The following is an 18,747-nucleotide window of genomic DNA, read 5'->3' as shown; positions in this document are numbered from 1 at the left end:
TATTTTTGCTGCTAAAAGAAGGTTACACGTTGTGATGAACATGAACATGGAATTTGCTATACTGTTATATTATGAAACATATAAATAAATAGTTTTCAGCTATGAACTACAAATTTATCGATTTATCCATGCAAACATTTAAACCAGTCTGCAGTGTAAAGTGATCAATTAACGCGTTATGTTTTGTTCAAATGACGTAAACAATATTTGCCGTGTTGTGTCGTTTACAGTGGTCTGTGCTATTTCGAATTCAATATTATTCTTAACTATGTTTAGAATTCCTTTAGCAACCACTTAAGATTACTTTTTCTTCAAAGTCACAATGTTCAAATTAATTGGTAGTTAAATGAAGTTACATTACTTGATACCGAATTGTTCACCTTATTAATATTGATATTACAAATATCGAAAACGCAATCATAAATGTCGTGACAAGCCTACCATCCATTAATGCGATGTGATCTTTTTGAATGAGACAAAACACAAGTACATCTATTCATACTGGAATTTGCAATAGAACGGAAGAGGTTTCACTCCGATTGCTTTGCTACGTAGTCAGCAAAGAAGCTTAGGTTTGAAGATCCGTTCTGCAACGCTACAGACAATGATAAACCACCTGGACGTAACCCAATTACATTAATGCAATGTTAATTTAAATGGACCTCATGCTGATATGCATTCATCCATGGTCTTGTATGTTTAATTGATAGGTATTATCTCGCCGGATTTCTAAGAGTGCGTGATACTGGAATTACTCTTGAGGTGAAATTAACATCACGTAATATTGTTGTGTATGTTTACAGGCACATCGAAAGACAGCAAGTGACAAGTACCACATATGCAATTGCTGGATTGTGTTTACGGTAATGCTTTAAGGAAATTCGCTTTGTTTCAAATATTGGAGGTATGAATAAATATGAGACGAATATTCCAAAGATTTAATATATTTTTGATACGTATACATAAATACAAATTATGAATTAGCATATAAACATACATAAAAAACAATCGTTCATATTACATGTGCATTGCAATTAATTTTAGCATCACGATACAAACATAATATAAATACAGTATTGACAGCAACTGAATTGAATTTAAAAATAGCATAATTACATAATTTGAAAATTGCGAGTGAAACACGTTGGAAGGTCAGCCATTTTTAAAGAACGGAGGCCATTTATGAGTTTAAATTTGATTTAAACATTATATCAGATTGAACAATATGTTTTATTTAATGCTAAATGAAAGTAAAGCTGTATAAAAATATATAAATATAAACACGTATATTAAACATTACATAAAATCCATGGTAAATTAATTCCTATACAAAATAAAACTAGTACAAGACATCTGAAGTTTACGGTGATTAAATATAAAGTAGGCAAATAATATTTCGTAAAGCTCAAGTGTAAACGTTGATAAAAAAATGTGTATATATATATATATATATACATATAATCAAAAAGAAACAATAAATTACATTATTTGTATTTTTCTTAAGCAAAATTTACACACTATATTTTTGCTATAGCTTTGTACAAAACAGTTTACATATTTGACTGAGCCGTACTAAAACATATGTTCTGTGTTTCACAAGAACCAAGTTTTTTTTCTAAATTTGACCTTTAAGGCATTTTCGCAGCAGTTTTTTTATGTTATCCTATAATAATAAATACGAAATCGGAAAACTCATTCAAGGTGATGAATCAAAAAAACAATATAAACTTTATTGGTATGATGATTAAAATGGAAATTCGACAATAAGAAAAAATAGAAATATGTGCGCCTGCAGCAGGATTCGATCCTTGGTACTATTGATCTGCACTCTGGGACCACTCCCACTGCACTGCGGTAAACATATTCTTTCCTGGGGTTTATGTAGCATATCAACAAATGTCGAAATAATATAGACCGAAGAGAAAGTTACTGACATACAAATGTTTATGTTAGTTTATGACAGGTTAGGTTAACATACTTTTGAACACAATATTTCCTTTTATCAGTCTTTTACTCGATCAGGCAGAAAATTAATACGAATCGTTCAAGAACAGTAATTTATATATGAGATTATTCGTAGACATAAACAAAAACATCGAACACAACAGAGATTGAGCCATATGTATAGGGATGAGGTTCAGCACACTTTAGAACCTTATTTTTAACATTTTAGTGACGAAAACAATCACAATTGTTTTTTATGTGAAACACACAATCATATTTTAATGGACAGAACTGTTGACAATTCGTTTATGATTGACACAACAATTTTCCTTATATGCTCAAACATTTACTTGTTGAATAACGTAACTGTTACAACACCTGGTTTACATAAATGTAAAACACAAAATCAGATATAGTTTACGATTTGATGCTTATACCAAACTTATACATGACGTACATAATACATCGCATGATACTTTAACAATTACAAATAAAAAAATACTTATAGTTTATAAACAGCAAATATGTTTATTTCGTTTAACGGATTACAGGTCAATCGTGTTTATAAGTATTTTCACTTTTTTGAAAGTCATCTCGAATCTCTGAAAAAAAGTTAGACTGGTTTACTTTAATTCGCACAGGGGAATATTGACTCCATCTTTGGCATTCTTACTCTGGATGTCTACGCTTTCCTGCCGTCTCTTACACCTGCGCAAATAAAAATTAAGTATTAACAAAACGTTTAAAAATAAGCAATAAGCTAATAAAATGTAATACCTTACCTAATCTACATTTATAATGCAACCTACGCTAAATAGCACAATACTAAATATTAAAAAGCATATGTTCGCTCAGTAGTACAAACACTATAATAACTTATATTCTAATGGATTTAAATGAATATGCAGAGGCAGTGACCTTGCCCTTTCGATTTCTTTTACCCTAAAGCAAATATATATTCACTCTTCTTAAATCAACCAACCAAAACAGTGTCATGACTTCGGGTCACTGAACTATGTCAATCGACCGGAAATTCGACGGACCGGCCATTGCATGATCCGAAAATACTGCAGGCATCGGTTGGGAAATGTTTAAGTAGAACAACGTAATGTACCAACCCAAACGGGTTTCACAACCCGTCAACCCAAGAAATATATTTCATTTTCCAAAGTAAACTAACTGTATATATATATTGCAAGAGCAAGGTGTTATGGGTAGCACAGAAAACAGTTTCTTTATATTAACCTTTTTACTACGACTGCCCCGACAACCAGAATCAGCACGCCAATGACGGAACTAACAATAGCTAGTATCACCCATGTGTCGTCACCAGAAGTCGGTACCGTCTCTATATCCGGTTTGAGAGTGGCAGTGTTGTTTTCGCAGACTGAATTAGAGTGAAACATTTGAAAATAAGTCGTATTAGTATTTTATCACCAACCTGAGTTCTGAAAAGGGGTGTGCTTTAAACTGATTGCATACTATCATTTTTATTTGAAAAAAACCCGGTTCATGCATACGTAAGTATTATAGTATTCACTTAATCTGACAGATTACCTGGCTTCCAGAAGTGCGTTTCATCTGAATTTCTTGAGCATTTTAAACACTGGTGTGTCTCATTGACTTCGTAACATCGTCCGTTACTAACACAAAATCCAGGCTGCAAAACAAAATGCAATAATGAATACATTGTAGATAAATCGTATGCATGAGCACATTTTGATATTTCATGAATAAGATGGTCATTGACTTGTAACCACTTTGTTTCCGTAGCAACACATTACGCCCAGCTCCGCACACTTTATTCCTATAACGCTGCAGTACAACTGATAAGATAGTATGTCAATTTGGCTAGGTTTTAAGATATTGTCTGAAATATTTCAAACTAAGATCATCCTTGTCTATGGTTACTTCGTCTTTATAGAAAATAATTCCACCACCAATCAAAACGTTGTATCACAATTTGTTTGATTTCTCCGTATTTTTTGTAGCAAATGCCACTCTCTTTCACAGAAAGAAAACCATGGAATGAATTTCGATACTATACTTAAATATATAATAATGAGAACAGCAATATGAACTTAAACGTAAGTTCGTTACCAGCTCCTCGCACGCGACGTTTCCGGCATGTTTTTCACATTGAACACAATCTGAATCAAAGTGAACAACAGAATCCTCTTCACTGTACGTATTGTTGTTATTGCTTAAGCCAACACGAAACCCAATAGCAATAATTTCGTTTGGAAAATCCATTGTCGCTGAGCGTTTTGCTCGATGGTCCGCTATGTCGCAAGCTACTTCGGAAAAACCATTGATTATCCCGGGCGTCTCAATTGTTTTTTCGTGCTGATATGTGACCTCACTGGACGTTACCTGAATAGGAACATTTTAAAGTTTGAAAGCGTTAGTTCTTTGTGTATGAATATGTTTTGACTACCTCCGATATGAGTCATTAGAGATTTCTGATCAATGTACAACTTTAAGTTCTAGCCGATATTTGACCGCGCATGCTATATTTTAGTTTTTAAACATTCCTTGAGAATTAACATTTTAATGATATTTTAAAATGATGAAAAACGAAGGAACTATTTGTTAAATGCCATAACTTTAGGATATCTAAACATTTTTACAAGACAAATTGAGAATTTTCAATTAATAATCAATTTTAATGTGAATTAGACGACTACAATTGCATTTAAATGGAAAACAAAATTTCACAACCCCAAACCTTTGGAATAACAGGTTCTGAAAACTTAAATCTCAAACAGTTAATCAAGTGCGCGTTTCAAAGGTTTAAAGTACCGTTATTTAATGAAATACTATGTACATGTTCTTTGGTTAACTATTCAATAAAGAGTAAAGCGAGGGATTTGTCTGTATTTTATATATTCAGGGCCTTACACAGTGCAAACGACTACGGGAAAGCCAAAAATTAAAATGTTTCAAAGCTCACGCTTTATTTAGTTTTGACGAACGTATTTTTCAGGAGCAACACATGCATCCTTTGCGACACATGTTGTGGTAATAAGGAGTTGATTACATTTTACAAAAATGAGTTTTTATCAGTGCCAAACGACTTTTGAATTGTGTAAGGCACGAAACTAGGAAATAAGTAAAGATATGTTATCTGTATCCAATTATTTGTTCAAGTAGGCTGAATTGACTTTATTATATTTCATCTAATGTTTTAAAGAATTACATTGCATTTCAAACTGGCTATGAACATTTCTTATGGCGTTTGTTTTGACGTTATAATCTATATTTGTCACTATATTAAGAATAAAATTACGAAAAAACAACAACTAACCATATTGGTTAAAACCCTGGTAAAAAGTGAGTGTCAATAAATATATGTAATATGTACACCATAATGAGGCGACATATAGATATAACAAATACATCCAAACAAATAGTAATATATTCGTTTTACTTGCGTAATCGACGGTATTGACATTGAGCCAACATATATTGCTTATTTATTATTTTGCAGAACTTTACAAGAAAAATACATTAATACCATTTATAGTTTGCTTTCATTAAAATGTTGTATTTTAGGAAACATGCTACTTTAAATAAAGAGTGTTACCTCAAAAGGAGTCAGACGACACATAAAGCCTGTGTCTGCAATGTTGTCAGCATAGATGTAGATAATGTTGCATGGTCTTTGCTGGTAGTCACACATGCCTTCATCTGGTATTCCCAACATCTCCGGAGAGAGTGATGAGTCTATTGAGCAATCACTTCCAATAAAAGGCTCATTACATTCACACGTGCCTGAAACAAGGTCAACATTGAATATCCGTATGACAAGTGATTAACATTATGTATATTACCTTTTGAAAATACCCTATAATTTAAATGTCCGCGATTTGGAGCGCAACGAAAAACCTGGTATGTGTGAATTGTGGGACATCCTATAAGAATAAAATGGATACTATTAGTGTAGAATGGTACATATTGTTTCTATCACATTGACAAGAAAAGCTTAATTTAACAATTTAAAGGAGAGTCGGGTGCACCTCTGGTCCCGTTAACGCATGTACATGTAAATATAAAATATTACAGAATAATTTTGTTTCAACCTACCATTTACACAGTTTCCTTGATTACTACATTCATTCAAACAGACAATATTTTCAATGGCCTTTAGGTTTTCTTCACTGAATTCAGGAACTGTTTCGGTTTCTGGTAATGTAATATTGTTTTCCGTAATGTTTTCAAAAGCTGTCGTAGTTCCGTTTATTTCAATTGTCAGTCCTTCATATGCTTCTGGTGGTAGCGGCTGTTCAGCTTTGATTTCATAAACACATTTCGATTTTATTCCCTCTAAGTGACTTTGGGTCCAGTCCATGCTATTCGAATCCTGAAAAAAATCCAAATTAAGTATATTGATTGTTCAATATTTCAAATTAAGAGAAGAGTGAAAAGGATTAGCATGCCAAGTTGAAATGACTTTTTCCTTTTTTCGTTCCGATCGTGTTGAATGTTGGGCTGAAATGTTGTTTTATTGTATTTGTTTTTCTTAATTCGGTCGATAAAAATAATTATAATGCTGTTTTTATCAAAATTTGATCCTGTTTATACAGTTCAACACTTTTAATTTGTAGCAAATGCTAGACTAAAGGTGAAAACGGATTATGTATTGAAAACTGAATAATTTTACGAACTAAAGTGGCTTATTAAACAGTAACAAATTGCCAGTTCTTCCGTTGCTATATTCTCTATAACGTCCCCTATCCCTATGGCAAAGCTGAAAATTACGAGGGAAAATAACTAAAAAAGTTGTTTTTTTCATGCGCAGCGCAAACCTTACCATAAACATCTATGAAGGTTCGAATTTCCATCCATCTCCTTCAGTGGTTTCTGTGCTAGGCTTTTGGGCATACACTTTTAAGCAATACATTCTCACCAGATTTTGTGTACGATACAATTTGCGTTCATTTCGGATGGACCGGTCGACCTTTCGGGACCTCTGTATGCGGAGTTTCTTCATTTCTAAATATTGCAACGCACATATACTGTATGATGCCGGCTTACTTGTTTCTTTCATGCTTTCTCACCAGGGTCATGCATATGTAAAACACACATTAAAATATAATCTCGATGATGTTAATATAAGGAGTGATTATCATTTTCTTGCGTTCATGCAGTATGCGCACTCTGTCGCGATTTTGCAATTTTACACGAATCAATCCTTATATTTCTTGGCAAGAAAGTAATCAAGAGTTAACACTGTGCTATGCATACATTGACATTGCTAATATAAATATCCAAAGTGTTATGTTCACATTTTTAAGCATTGGGCAAACCTTTTAATGAAAACCATAGTTCATTTCTACAACAATGTAACCAAGGATTATACTTTTTGCACTGCACACAATCATGTTGTCGTACATTAATTCATTATCTTCCTTTCAATAAGCTATGTCCTCGAGCGAATTTGATATTAAACATAAACAATCGGTTATAACTTATAGCAATATAGAGTCCCAGAACCACTTGTCTTGCCAGGCGCTCAAATTCACAATGCTTTCTAACAATGTTTCCGTGTTAAAATTTACATTCAATGGCTTCCAGTTGTTTTCCACTTTTGCTTAAAACATTTTTGGAAGAAATTTATAGTACATGTATAAATAACTAAACGTTATAGCTTTTGCACTAAGCTTATTGTCACATCGATATCTATATTTGTTAAAAGTATCAGTGATTCTTTAGAATAACTTTTGAGAAATGCTCTTGACATATCTTGCTAATAAACGAACAAAGGAAAATGACAGTGCTCATCAATTATAGTTCTTGCAAAGTATCCTTATTCACATCACTACATATCTATATTTCAAATGTATTTCTGGAAGTAGTCCTGTTCCAGAAACAAGTACAAAAAATGTAGCTAACACTAAAAGTATTCTGAAGATGGTGGTTTCATCTGACAATGAATAACGCAATTGATGTCTGTGTTATTTGATCAATTATACTTACTACAGCATCAAGGGCGCAGTGCTTGATAAAACTGGTAAAGTTCAACCCTGGAATATCACTGCACATCTGAAACGCGGTTGTATTTAACACTTTCATGCAATCCGTATACGCTGTTTCTTTGGTGTATAGTATTTCCGCTGATCTCTGAAACCAGAAACATTAGAAATATTATTTTTCCATTTCAAAATATTACGAAACGGCGAAAGGCGATTTGATGTAAAAACGCAATATAAAGGCGACCGCAAAGTTGTATATATTATTAACTTCACATATTTGATGCAAAACACATTTTACTCTAATGTGTGCAGATTGTTTTAGGATATTATCATTATACAGGTACAGCATGAAAACAAATCACCATGGCAGTTGTTTAACATGAACAGTATTTTGAATGAAAACTTAACTAATCGTACTGTCTTGTTGTATTCAAACCACCCTTTATAATAGTTTTATACATAATGTTACACTGAGAAGTTGACATTAGTGAAAGATAAGCAATCTATGCAAAAGACCCGGGACACAAGGACAAAAATCAGAACAATGTCACAAGAACGAATAATCTACTATTCAAAAACTCAACTTGTCAGTTGTTTCGTGGGAAGCTGATGATCAATACATTTCACCTCAGGAGTCTTAACAAAAAAATAAATTGTCAATCACTGAGCAGACAATCTTAATATTATCATGGTCAAATTCTCACGTACTTTCTCAATCCAAATTGCACAAACTGTTTACTGTCATGATTTGTTAATTGTGCCTATCTAATTTCTTGTCTTGGTTGATGTCCAAAAGATAAAAAATATTATAAAACTGCTTCCTACTTTCTGCTTTCAGGGTGCCTAGAAATCCTGTAAGTTATGACAAGTCGAACTGCAAAATTATCAACCTGGTTTCAGTTTCAGATGAATTGAGTTAGAACTGGGATATGCTACTAATTCCCTGTCCGCTCTGTAACTTAAAAGTGGTTCAACGATCACATAAGGCACACGTAATTTTTAGGAAGGTATATTTTATCAGAGATTTGTTGAAATTCTGCTTGTATTTTTCGGAAAAATCTTCCGACAAGATATGTTTTATAGTTTTAAAATGTTCCTGGCTTTTCAATCAACAACGCTTTTTGAAAAGAAATTCAATGAATGAACTGGTAAAAAATAGTCCCTATTACCTTTTCAATCTAATACCTACCACATTATCCCGTTTATATAATAAATATCTGTCGTTGAGAGGAAACAAAATGTTCACATTTGTTTAACCTTTTAAAAAAAATTATTCTTGCAATTCTTGCATATTCAAAGGATTTTACATTCAATTTTGATACTTGATTTACGAGCCACAAATTAGATAAAATAACTGAACGCTAAAAAAACGTATCAGTCGTGTTTTTTAAACATTGTATCGAGATTTTTCGCCAAATGTTTGATTAGAAGGAATGTGTTGATAAAAATTCTGCCTATGAATATGTTATTTTGGTAAACAATCTCTTTTTCCAATTTGCGCATCTCAATTCACTCCTCATCTTGAGTAAAATGCTTATGCGTTTTGAACCAAAATAAGATCCACTCTGCTAAACTCTTAAAACACATACATATGTATGAAAACACCGATGTGTTATGCTAAAACTTGCTTGCTTGCGCGTGTATGTGTTTAAATTTGAAATTTGTGTACTTTGATCCTTCAATCAATTACATGGGCCTTCCCATTAGACTATGAATATCCTCCTACAATGGCAATGATTAAGATTATACAAACATTGAACAAGAGACATTCAACACCACAAGACAACAAATACACATGACACATACATATTCAGAGTCTGTGATCAATATAAATATTGAGGACATTGACTTTACATTGTCAGTATAATTAATAAGGACTTATGAGCCCTCAACCTCAAATTTGTCCGAAAGAAAAATCAAAACTCAAAATCAACAATGAAAACTCAGCTTATGAACAAACAAAAAGACACAGACCTGCATCAGCCTACCGGTAAAGGTGCTTATTCTGTGCAGGAGTATTAAACAGCATTTTCCATATTCATATTATTTCATCTAAACAGTAAGTAGAATACCCTTAAATGTGGAGGATGTTCAATGTAGAACGTAAGTGGTCATAACACATCTAACATATATATATATTGAACATTTACCTTTGACAAAACATCGGGAGTTGCAGTTTTTCTTTCAAGTTTAGATACGAACGCTGTTTTAGGACTTCGGTAGAAATCGTGCACCATTTTAAAATGTATCGTACCATCGCGCTTTGTTCTTGACTTGGTAGACGAACATCGTCTGACGGTGCCTCTTGTATTATAATCGAAATAACATGTTTTCTGTTGTTCAGGGAAGCATTCGACTGTCGTCTTAAATTGTAGTTTTTCATAAGGACATTTGCATAAAAACATGTCTTTGCTCCATTCAGTTAGCCTTTCATCGTTATTCGAATCGAATAAGCTCATGTGCTTTGGATTCCTTTCAACACTGTGAATAGAACAGACAGTTGATTTATTAACTTTTGAACAACATCTGTTGTTCTAAATCGTATGTCCTCTCAACCCTTACGACAGCAAGAAATTTTATTCTGAAGTAAAATCATTAGATGAAGCCATAACGTGCTGGTTAACATTTCCCTCAAGTTTCAGGACTCTTGCTCATATACTTATACTTATATGGGTGACACACGACAGGACAAATGTTCCAAAATTAAAATGCAGGTGCACAAGCTCGCATGCTGGTTATCATTCTTATTAAGTGATGTGTTTCTGATTCATCTACCTTTGGAGGTTCGCGCGACTCCAAAGTCATGCTCTAGATGCTGTTAGACTAAGTCGAGGACCATTGCTCTATATTTAAGTGTAAACTTATTTAAATTACAACAATTGTGAAGCAAGTTATAAAAACAATATAAGAGAGTCTTGTGTTGTGGGGGAAACGGAAGAAAAATCCACCTTGGTGACCACAAACCAAACTCACATGCATTTTTCTTGTGTGCAACGATATCCAAAATCACATATGCGCAAAGGCACAGGCTGTTCAAGATGTTTTTAAAAAATACCAAACTGATTAATTTACTTCCGGAGATACAAAACAAATGTTTTCAGTACGGATGGACAAATTCGACCATTGAGCACTTGAAAAACATCAAACATACTAACAATTTTCATTAACTTCACGTGCAAACTGAGTTCGATCGCATATCATTTTTTTATTTTCACAATTGTTTCTACTTTTTCTTTCTCATGGATATTGGAGCATTTATTATACAAAATAATTCATAAATAATTCAAATGGAAGGCCTTTTTTACATACCAGCATTCTATTTGAGTAGCCTGAAATAGGCACTACGACGGTATAGTTTAACTATGTGAAAACTGACCAATTTTGATTGAGAATGTTTAATTTCAATAATATTTAAACACAATCTTTGGCTTGGACGCATTATTGAAACACATTGTAAACATTGAGATTTCACGGAAAGGTATTGCAACATACTCTAATTTGAGATGAAACAAAATTTGAAATGCTGGACCATTTTCAGAACATGACAAGTTGAATACAGATATTGCGTTTCGGGGTATTCGCCGAAGTCAGCTTGCATAGCAGATTAACATTACCTAAGGCCACTACTTTTATATAAATTGGTTTACAAAACCGGCGGGTCTAATTTTCCGAAAAGTACAAAAAAAATAAAAAATGAATTTCACTTTTATTTTCAAAATTATTTTCCCGACCGTATTGGTTTTGGTGCGAAACGAAAGAAAAACGAATCGATAAGAGTACGAATGCAGTGGATCTCGACTGGTTTGTTGTTCCGTAGCCATATTCGCCAATTTATAGTGATAGCATATGAGCAAGTCAACTGTTATGGCAGCGCCGTTGGCAATGGCGGAATTGACGATAGCAGTCATTCTTTGTATAAAATAATTAATTAAAATATGAAGGAGTTGTTAAAATAACAATAGCAATAAACATTTGCAAATTTAACAGCCGACACAAACAATAACTGTCACATGATTGTTGTTTTTTCCCGCTAATTTAGGTCATGAAAATATTGTTGTTTATAGATAAAAAAAAATAAAAGTGTCAGCGGCTGCCATCGAATAAGTAGACACAAATATCTGTAAATTATGTGTGAGAAAAACATTTTATAATATTTTATGGTTATATATCAAATAACAGTGCACAAAACGTGAGTGGTGAAATTGAAAGTAAAATTTCTAAGTTGACACCGGTGACCTAGTTTCACAAGTTCGGTCGGTGGTGTTTATGGATTTTAAATCACATAATGGTTTTGAAATACTTGTCATTGGGTCAATGTAAAGCTTGTGTTTATTCTAGATTACATGTTTATTCATGTTTGGGTTAAAAAACAAACAAAGAGTTGAACACATGTGTCAATGACATTTACTCATGCCGGGAGTTGTGTGCAAAACATTTAGATAAAACAACACGGAAAACTATTTTGAATAAGTCCATTTCAATTTGTAATGAACTTGATATTTTACTATAAATGAGATTTGTTGTAGTCACCAAGGAATACTCTTTAAAATGAAAAAAAAAATAAACAAGCATTAAGTATAGATGCCCTGTGAACGCATATATACACAAAATGGCGGAGTTGGGAGAAGATGAAAATATCCGATACATAATTATGGATTTCTCTGTCAGTTTGCTATCATTGGTACATAAAGTTAAGCCACATGCTAGATTTATTATTTTGCTATGTGATTTTTATGTACTGATGTGGTAATTTGCTGCAAGATTTGAATTTGAAATGGATTTGGTGAACAGCCCATGGTAAGTATCCCGGTCCAAAAATATCCAGACTTATCATGAATCGGGTTACACACAACTAACACCCCGCATGGTAAGAGTTATTAAAACTCAAATCTAGGTCTTGTTAGGCTTTTAGTTTTTCAGGAATTGTTTTCACAATATTAAAGCTCAAATGTCTTCATAAATGTTACTTCCTTATTTACAAAATTGGTAATTATTTCACTTTATTGACATTTTCCAATATTAAAATAACTTAAATAATGTTTAGAAAATGTAATGTATTGTTTTAATACAGTGCAATTTTTGTGTATTTTAATGCGTAAAATTCGCCTCCTCTTTTTTTTAAATTTAATATTGGTAAGTTTTTAAGTGTTCTGCATTCACTTTTGCTTTAGCATACCCTTAAAGCTAAACAGATGTCTTGCTGAGTGATATTCAATGTATCTTTGATTAAAAGTGTAGTTTATACATGTAAACATGTTTTATAGTCAATATCATTGATGTTTTATATGCACAGTATGTAAGATTTAAACTGTGTGTTTAATAAGAACTTTGAAACTTTGAGTGTATTAAAGCATGCATTAATAGCAGTTTAAAAATTTAAAATGACAAGTAAATGATATAAAAGAAATTTTCACTGTTTTTATGTTGTTTTCTGATTTTCACCCTTTAAGAGTATGTTTTGTGACTTTTTTCCTTTTTTTTTTTTTTTTTTTTTTTCGACCACCCAGTGGACATTTTTTCCAAAAAATCTTGTAAACCAAAAAATAAAAAAGGAGTGGCCTAAGTGACATATTTTTATTACAATTTTCGCAGTGATGGTTTTCTTCAAGATTCCATGGAGGCAAAATTGCTGACCAAAATGGTCTAATTAGTATCTTAGCAATCACTTTGCGTTAGTGTTTGTAAAATATGTTGCAAATTGGAAACTAGTTGGAAGGACGTTAGCAATACATATTAGGGCATATCTTAATAAAGAAATTTAAGCATATACTTGTTCCCAAAACTCGAGTTTTTATGATGATGTCCCTTTTTTAAAATTGGATTTTTTGAACACGCTCGCGGTGCTTTCTTGTATTTATCTTTGTCTTAAGAGTTCAAAATGTTTTATATGGGGCAATCGATGGACAGAAAAAAAACAATTTTGAAATGATTGAATATTCACAGAACATGACAAATTGCAAACAAATATAACGTTTAAGAGTATGTGATGACGTGTGCATGTATAGTGCGATAAAGATCATCTTGGTGATGTAGTAAATAAAGTACTGATGTCAAATTACGCAGTTTTATTTTAATCAAGTTTTCATGGAGCCACTTTGCTGACCAAACTCGTGTAGGCTCAAGTCGAAAAAAATAAGCTTAGCATTATAACAGCGTTGGTGTTTGAAAAAGTTTCCACAACTCAGGAGCAATTAAGAATGTTTACATACGTATTTGTACAAATGTGCGTAATGCCATTTACGCATATAAATATTCCCAAAACTCGAAATTGGTTTCTTGTTAAGTTTTGTCTCTGTGTACATTTAATTCCGCTAGAGATGGTCTCTTGACTTTATCAAAGTTGATATAGTTTCTATGTATAAAAACTAGCTGTTAGGCTATGAATGGAGGAGTTAAAAGGTTTATGTTTATGAAGTAAAAAAGACAAACACGCGGCGCACGTTTCATCAAGATAATGTCTACATGTCATAGTTTTGTGGACTATTGTTTGACCCAAGTAAGTAAGTGTCCAATATCATTCTCATTTAAGAAACTAAAACATTATTTGCTGAACTTAGCTAAAATACTGCACCAATAGTGTAAACAATGTGTTTCTTTGATTCTAACTTGTTACCTGGTTATTTTGTCTTATGTAAACAAAATTTAAACATGTCTGTAATGTCTTGGGACAAACCTGGAGGCCTTTTTCATAAAGATTAGGTCTGAACGATGTTCTCAACAGTGCTAACGACAAAAGACACCAAACGAGCATAATCAAGACATAAAGGGACTGTACAACAGATTGGCACCAAATTTTTTTTAAAAAATCTGTAACAAATCTCAGGACAATTATTTAATAAAGTGTTTTGCTTGTTGATATCATTATTGTAAAAGTTTACCAAAATTAAAAAAAAAAGATATTTTTGGCGAAGACCGGGTTCCAACTGGTGTCGCCAAAATTGTAGTACAGCGTCGTATCCACTGAACTACGAAGGCTAACCCTTACCAGGTGATATAATTAAACTAAACAAATAATTCTGTTATATCATGTAATAACATCGACTAGCCAATCACGCATAAGGAATGAATTCTACCAGGCAGACATATCCAGTAATATTTTTTAATGGAAAAATACGAAAACACTGCGAAAAATAAATTAATTGTAGACTATGTAGTACTTCAGTTACTAAGTTTCAATGCATTGTACACATCGATTATGTCAGTTTTCGACAATTTTCTTTTTTTTCCGCTATTTTATCATATGGAGTAGAGTCCCTTTAAACTATGAAATGGTGTCCAAAACAGATCATCCGACTCTTGGTAAGCTGCAAACATTTTTTATTAACGATTCCGCCCGTTCCCTCTTGGTGTATATCTAACGTACAAACACAACACCTATTTGAAATATATTATTATTATTATTATTATTATTATTATTATTATTATTATTATTATTATTATTATAACAGCCTTACCTCCACCCTTGGATAAGTGATTGGCTGTCGTCATTTGTAGAATCACCATCAAAAGATCCGCAAAGTCCGTCTGTGTTACGGTAGTCTTCAGCAGAGGGAATTATTTTGATGTCAAGGTATTTGCTATATCGCAGTTGTATTTCCACTTTTGTCCCAGATGGGAGGACCAACTGAGTTCGAAAATGTATTAGTCTTCAATCAGAAGGAAATAAGTTGTATATACATTTCATCTGACATTAACCAACTTGTTTTATTTCTGCATTACCTGCACATAACCTTTACGTTTTAAGCGTCTTTATGAGCCATGAGAATCAAATTATGATTATTGATTTCGTTGCAATTGTTGTATCAAAAATAATGCAGTATAGTGTGCCTGAAACATTTACGTCTGACTCTAACATCTTTCGACATTTTATGTCATATGTTTGCTTTCAAATACGACAAATTAAAAAACGATGGTCATAGTCTTTAAATAATATAATTAACGCGTTGCATACGAATATTAAGCGTCCTGGGCCAGTATTCAATATTGATCTTATCGTTAGAGATGCACAAGTTATTCCACTAAGCTCATTGGTAAGCTACATATACAGGCCAATCAAAACACGTAATCTTAAATTTAAGTTCAATCTAAACTGTCTATTGAATACATCTACGAGTTGAAATTACCGTTTGGGAATTAGTTCTAGTAGAAAACTCTCTGACCATATATCCGTGGTCGCATACTCTAAATGAACCAGTCTTGATTATGTTCGTGTTTTGGTTGCATAAATCAAAAACATACAGGTCTCTTCCTGCTCGAACTGCCACACCACAGTTACAGTAAGCAGTAACGCTTTTCATGCACGCTGTTGTCTTCACCTGAACCTGAAACAGTCATATAACAGATTCTTGAACAATATGTCTTTGTTTTATTGTTTAACAAAATAAAGATTAACACATGTAAATATGATTTTTGAAATTAACAATATTGAATAAACTACAACGTTTGTTTCTAATAGTCTTAATTTGAGACATGTGTGTACGAATCGTTTAAACAGCTAAGACTTCACGAACATAAATAGACTGTTTGACCCATTCATTGTTAATTCTACCTCATATTTAAAAGGCGGTTGATTCTTCTAGATGTACTTGAAACAATTTCTTATTTTACAGTGCGTAGAAAACAAGTTTTAGATACGTCCATATAAATAATAGTCTGAATTAAATTGACTATTTATTTATCTCACTAAATTAATTACTCTTTTGCGCAATTAAAAACAAATATTGGCCGATATAAATGATTTGGGTTTCTTATCAGTAGATAGGTGGTAACGAATTTCACAGTAAGAAAGGCTTCAAATATTGTTTATAATTGTTACTGTACACAAATCATATGTTTTCTTTTTGTTTTGATCAAATCAAATGACCCGCCCGCCCTATTCATGCTATTTTCACCAGTCCTTTCTTTTCTTCTTGCACTTTCTGCTCTTTATTCGCTCTCTTTTCTTTACCCTTCGTCTTTATTTGGTCGCCCCAGTTTCGACAGAGTCAGCTTACCCGCGGTTAACGATGATTATGGCATAACCTAATGGTAGTTGATATTTGTGTTTATCGGGTAAGATTAGGCCTTTTCGGACCACGACAGCTGTCGGTAAAATGCTTACGTTGCTTAAACAGCTTTGATATTGTTGTTTGGTTGTCAATTATCCTCCTTGCTTGTGGAGACATACATCCAAATCCGGGTCCAATAGCCTCATCTGTCAAATCCTCGAACTCCGAGAATATGATGAACAGCTTTAGATCGAACCTATCAATAGTTCACTATAACGTCCAAAGTATTATCCATAAGCGAGATGTTCTTTATGCTGAGCTCTCTGTATTTGATATTTTGCGCTTAACGGAAACATGGCTAGATGAGACTGACGACCCTAAACTCCTACAATTTGACTTGTACAATTCGTTTAGAAGAGATAGACAGGGGGACAGGCACGTTGGCATCTTAGTATGTGTACGTGACAATATACCTGCAATTAGAAGGCCTGACTTAGAATTGAACGGCATCAAATGTCTTTGGCTTGAAATTCGCTTTAAGAACCGTAAACTGTTGGTACATTTTACCGTCCCCCTAATTCATCCCCTCTTGTCCTATCTTCCATCGAAAACTCAATTGATCTTGCATTCAATCTCAACATACAAGATGTAATTATCACATGGGACTTCAACTTTGATATGAAGAAACATCCCTCTAGCTTGAAAGTATAAAGCATAGCACATAACACACGGGATGACTCAAATGATATCGGATTTCACTTACTGCACTGAACATTCTGGTTCTCTAATTGATATTTTCCTTGTCTCTAATCCATTACTCGTTACTATATCTGGGGTTGGTGAACCCTTTTTAGATCAAAATATGCACTATCATTGTCGTATATACTGTTGTTTCAAATTCTCTAAACCTAGCCATTCGACTTTTAAAAGGAGAATATGGCAATATGGTCAAGGCAACTTCGATCTGTTAACAGAGGAAATGTTTCTGAATTCAACTGGGACTCTTGTTTTGATACCTATATTGACAATTTCACAACTAGCCTTCTAGTACTATGTAACGTTACTATACCTAATAAAATAATAACAGTTCGGAAATCTGATCCTGAATGGATGCACAACTCTATTAGGCTCAACATACTCAAAAGGAAAAGAGCTTTTGACAAAGCGAAACGGACAAATCTACATTGAGTCTGGGCTAGCTACAAATACGTAACGAAACAATTTCACTTATTAGAAAAGCGCGATCTAATCCCATTGAGAAACTAGCAGAGCGGCTTCGAATTGATAACTTGTCATCATCAATTTTCTGGAAATTTATTAAGCAATTTACGAGGTCTTCCGCATCCAACCAGAACATTCCTATTCTTAACACAACGATCAATTTTATACTGAGCATTCTGACAAGGCCAATATTCTTAATACTTTTTTCCAGTCGCAAACAAAACTTGATGACTCTAACAAAGTTCTACCAGAATATCGTCTCTATAATTACCAATACAACTTAAGCTCTATTTTGATAACTGAATTAGAGGTTTTTTTCTATACTTAAATCTCTATCAACTTGGAAGGCATCAGGTCCGGATCAATTGAATAATCGTATCTTGAAAGAATTGGCAATTGAACTAGCAAAGCGTCAATGCACCCTTTTCAATTACTCCCTTCGAGTTTGCAAAGTTCCTAAAAAGTGGAAATTAGCTCATGTATGTGATGTTCACAAGAAAAATGACCCACAGTTAGGTGGGAACTATCGCCCTATCTCATTGTTAAGTTGTATAAGTAAAGTACTTGAGAAGGTCATTCACAAGCACATGTTCAACTTTTTCGTTGCCAATAATTGTATT

At 33.1% G+C, this 18,747-nt stretch overlaps 1 protein-coding gene across 1 annotated transcript in view; it reads right to left on the bottom strand.

The window, feature by feature from the left end:
* Positions 1-937: 937 nt before the first annotated feature.
* LOC128240344 (uncharacterized) overlaps positions 938-18,747 on the bottom strand; it is a 32,082-nt gene continuing 14,272 nt past the window's right edge. Inside the window, exons 11-20 of the mRNA XM_052956955.1 lie at positions 16,043-16,240; positions 15,374-15,543; positions 10,070-10,400; positions 7,924-8,067; positions 6,031-6,307; positions 5,531-5,718; positions 4,045-4,317; positions 3,502-3,604; positions 3,190-3,331; positions 938-2,652 (exon numbers count right to left, since the gene is read on the bottom strand). Of these exons, the coding sequence (XP_052812915.1) occupies positions 2,568-2,652; positions 3,190-3,331; positions 3,502-3,604; positions 4,045-4,317; positions 5,531-5,718; positions 6,031-6,307; positions 7,924-8,067; positions 10,070-10,400; positions 15,374-15,543; positions 16,043-16,240 (1,911 nt within the window). The 3' untranslated portion in view covers positions 938-2,567. The remainder of the gene's footprint in view (positions 2,653-3,189; positions 3,332-3,501; positions 3,605-4,044; positions 4,318-5,530; positions 5,719-6,030; positions 6,308-7,923; positions 8,068-10,069; positions 10,401-15,373; positions 15,544-16,042; positions 16,241-18,747) is intronic.

Source organism: Mya arenaria, chromosome 7 (assembly GCF_026914265.1).
Source record: "Mya arenaria isolate MELC-2E11 chromosome 7, ASM2691426v1".
NCBI lineage: Eukaryota > Metazoa > Mollusca > Bivalvia > Myida > Myidae > Mya > Mya arenaria.
The sequence above is the reverse complement of the archived record's forward strand: the minus strand, read 5'-3'. Positions and strand labels throughout refer to the sequence as shown.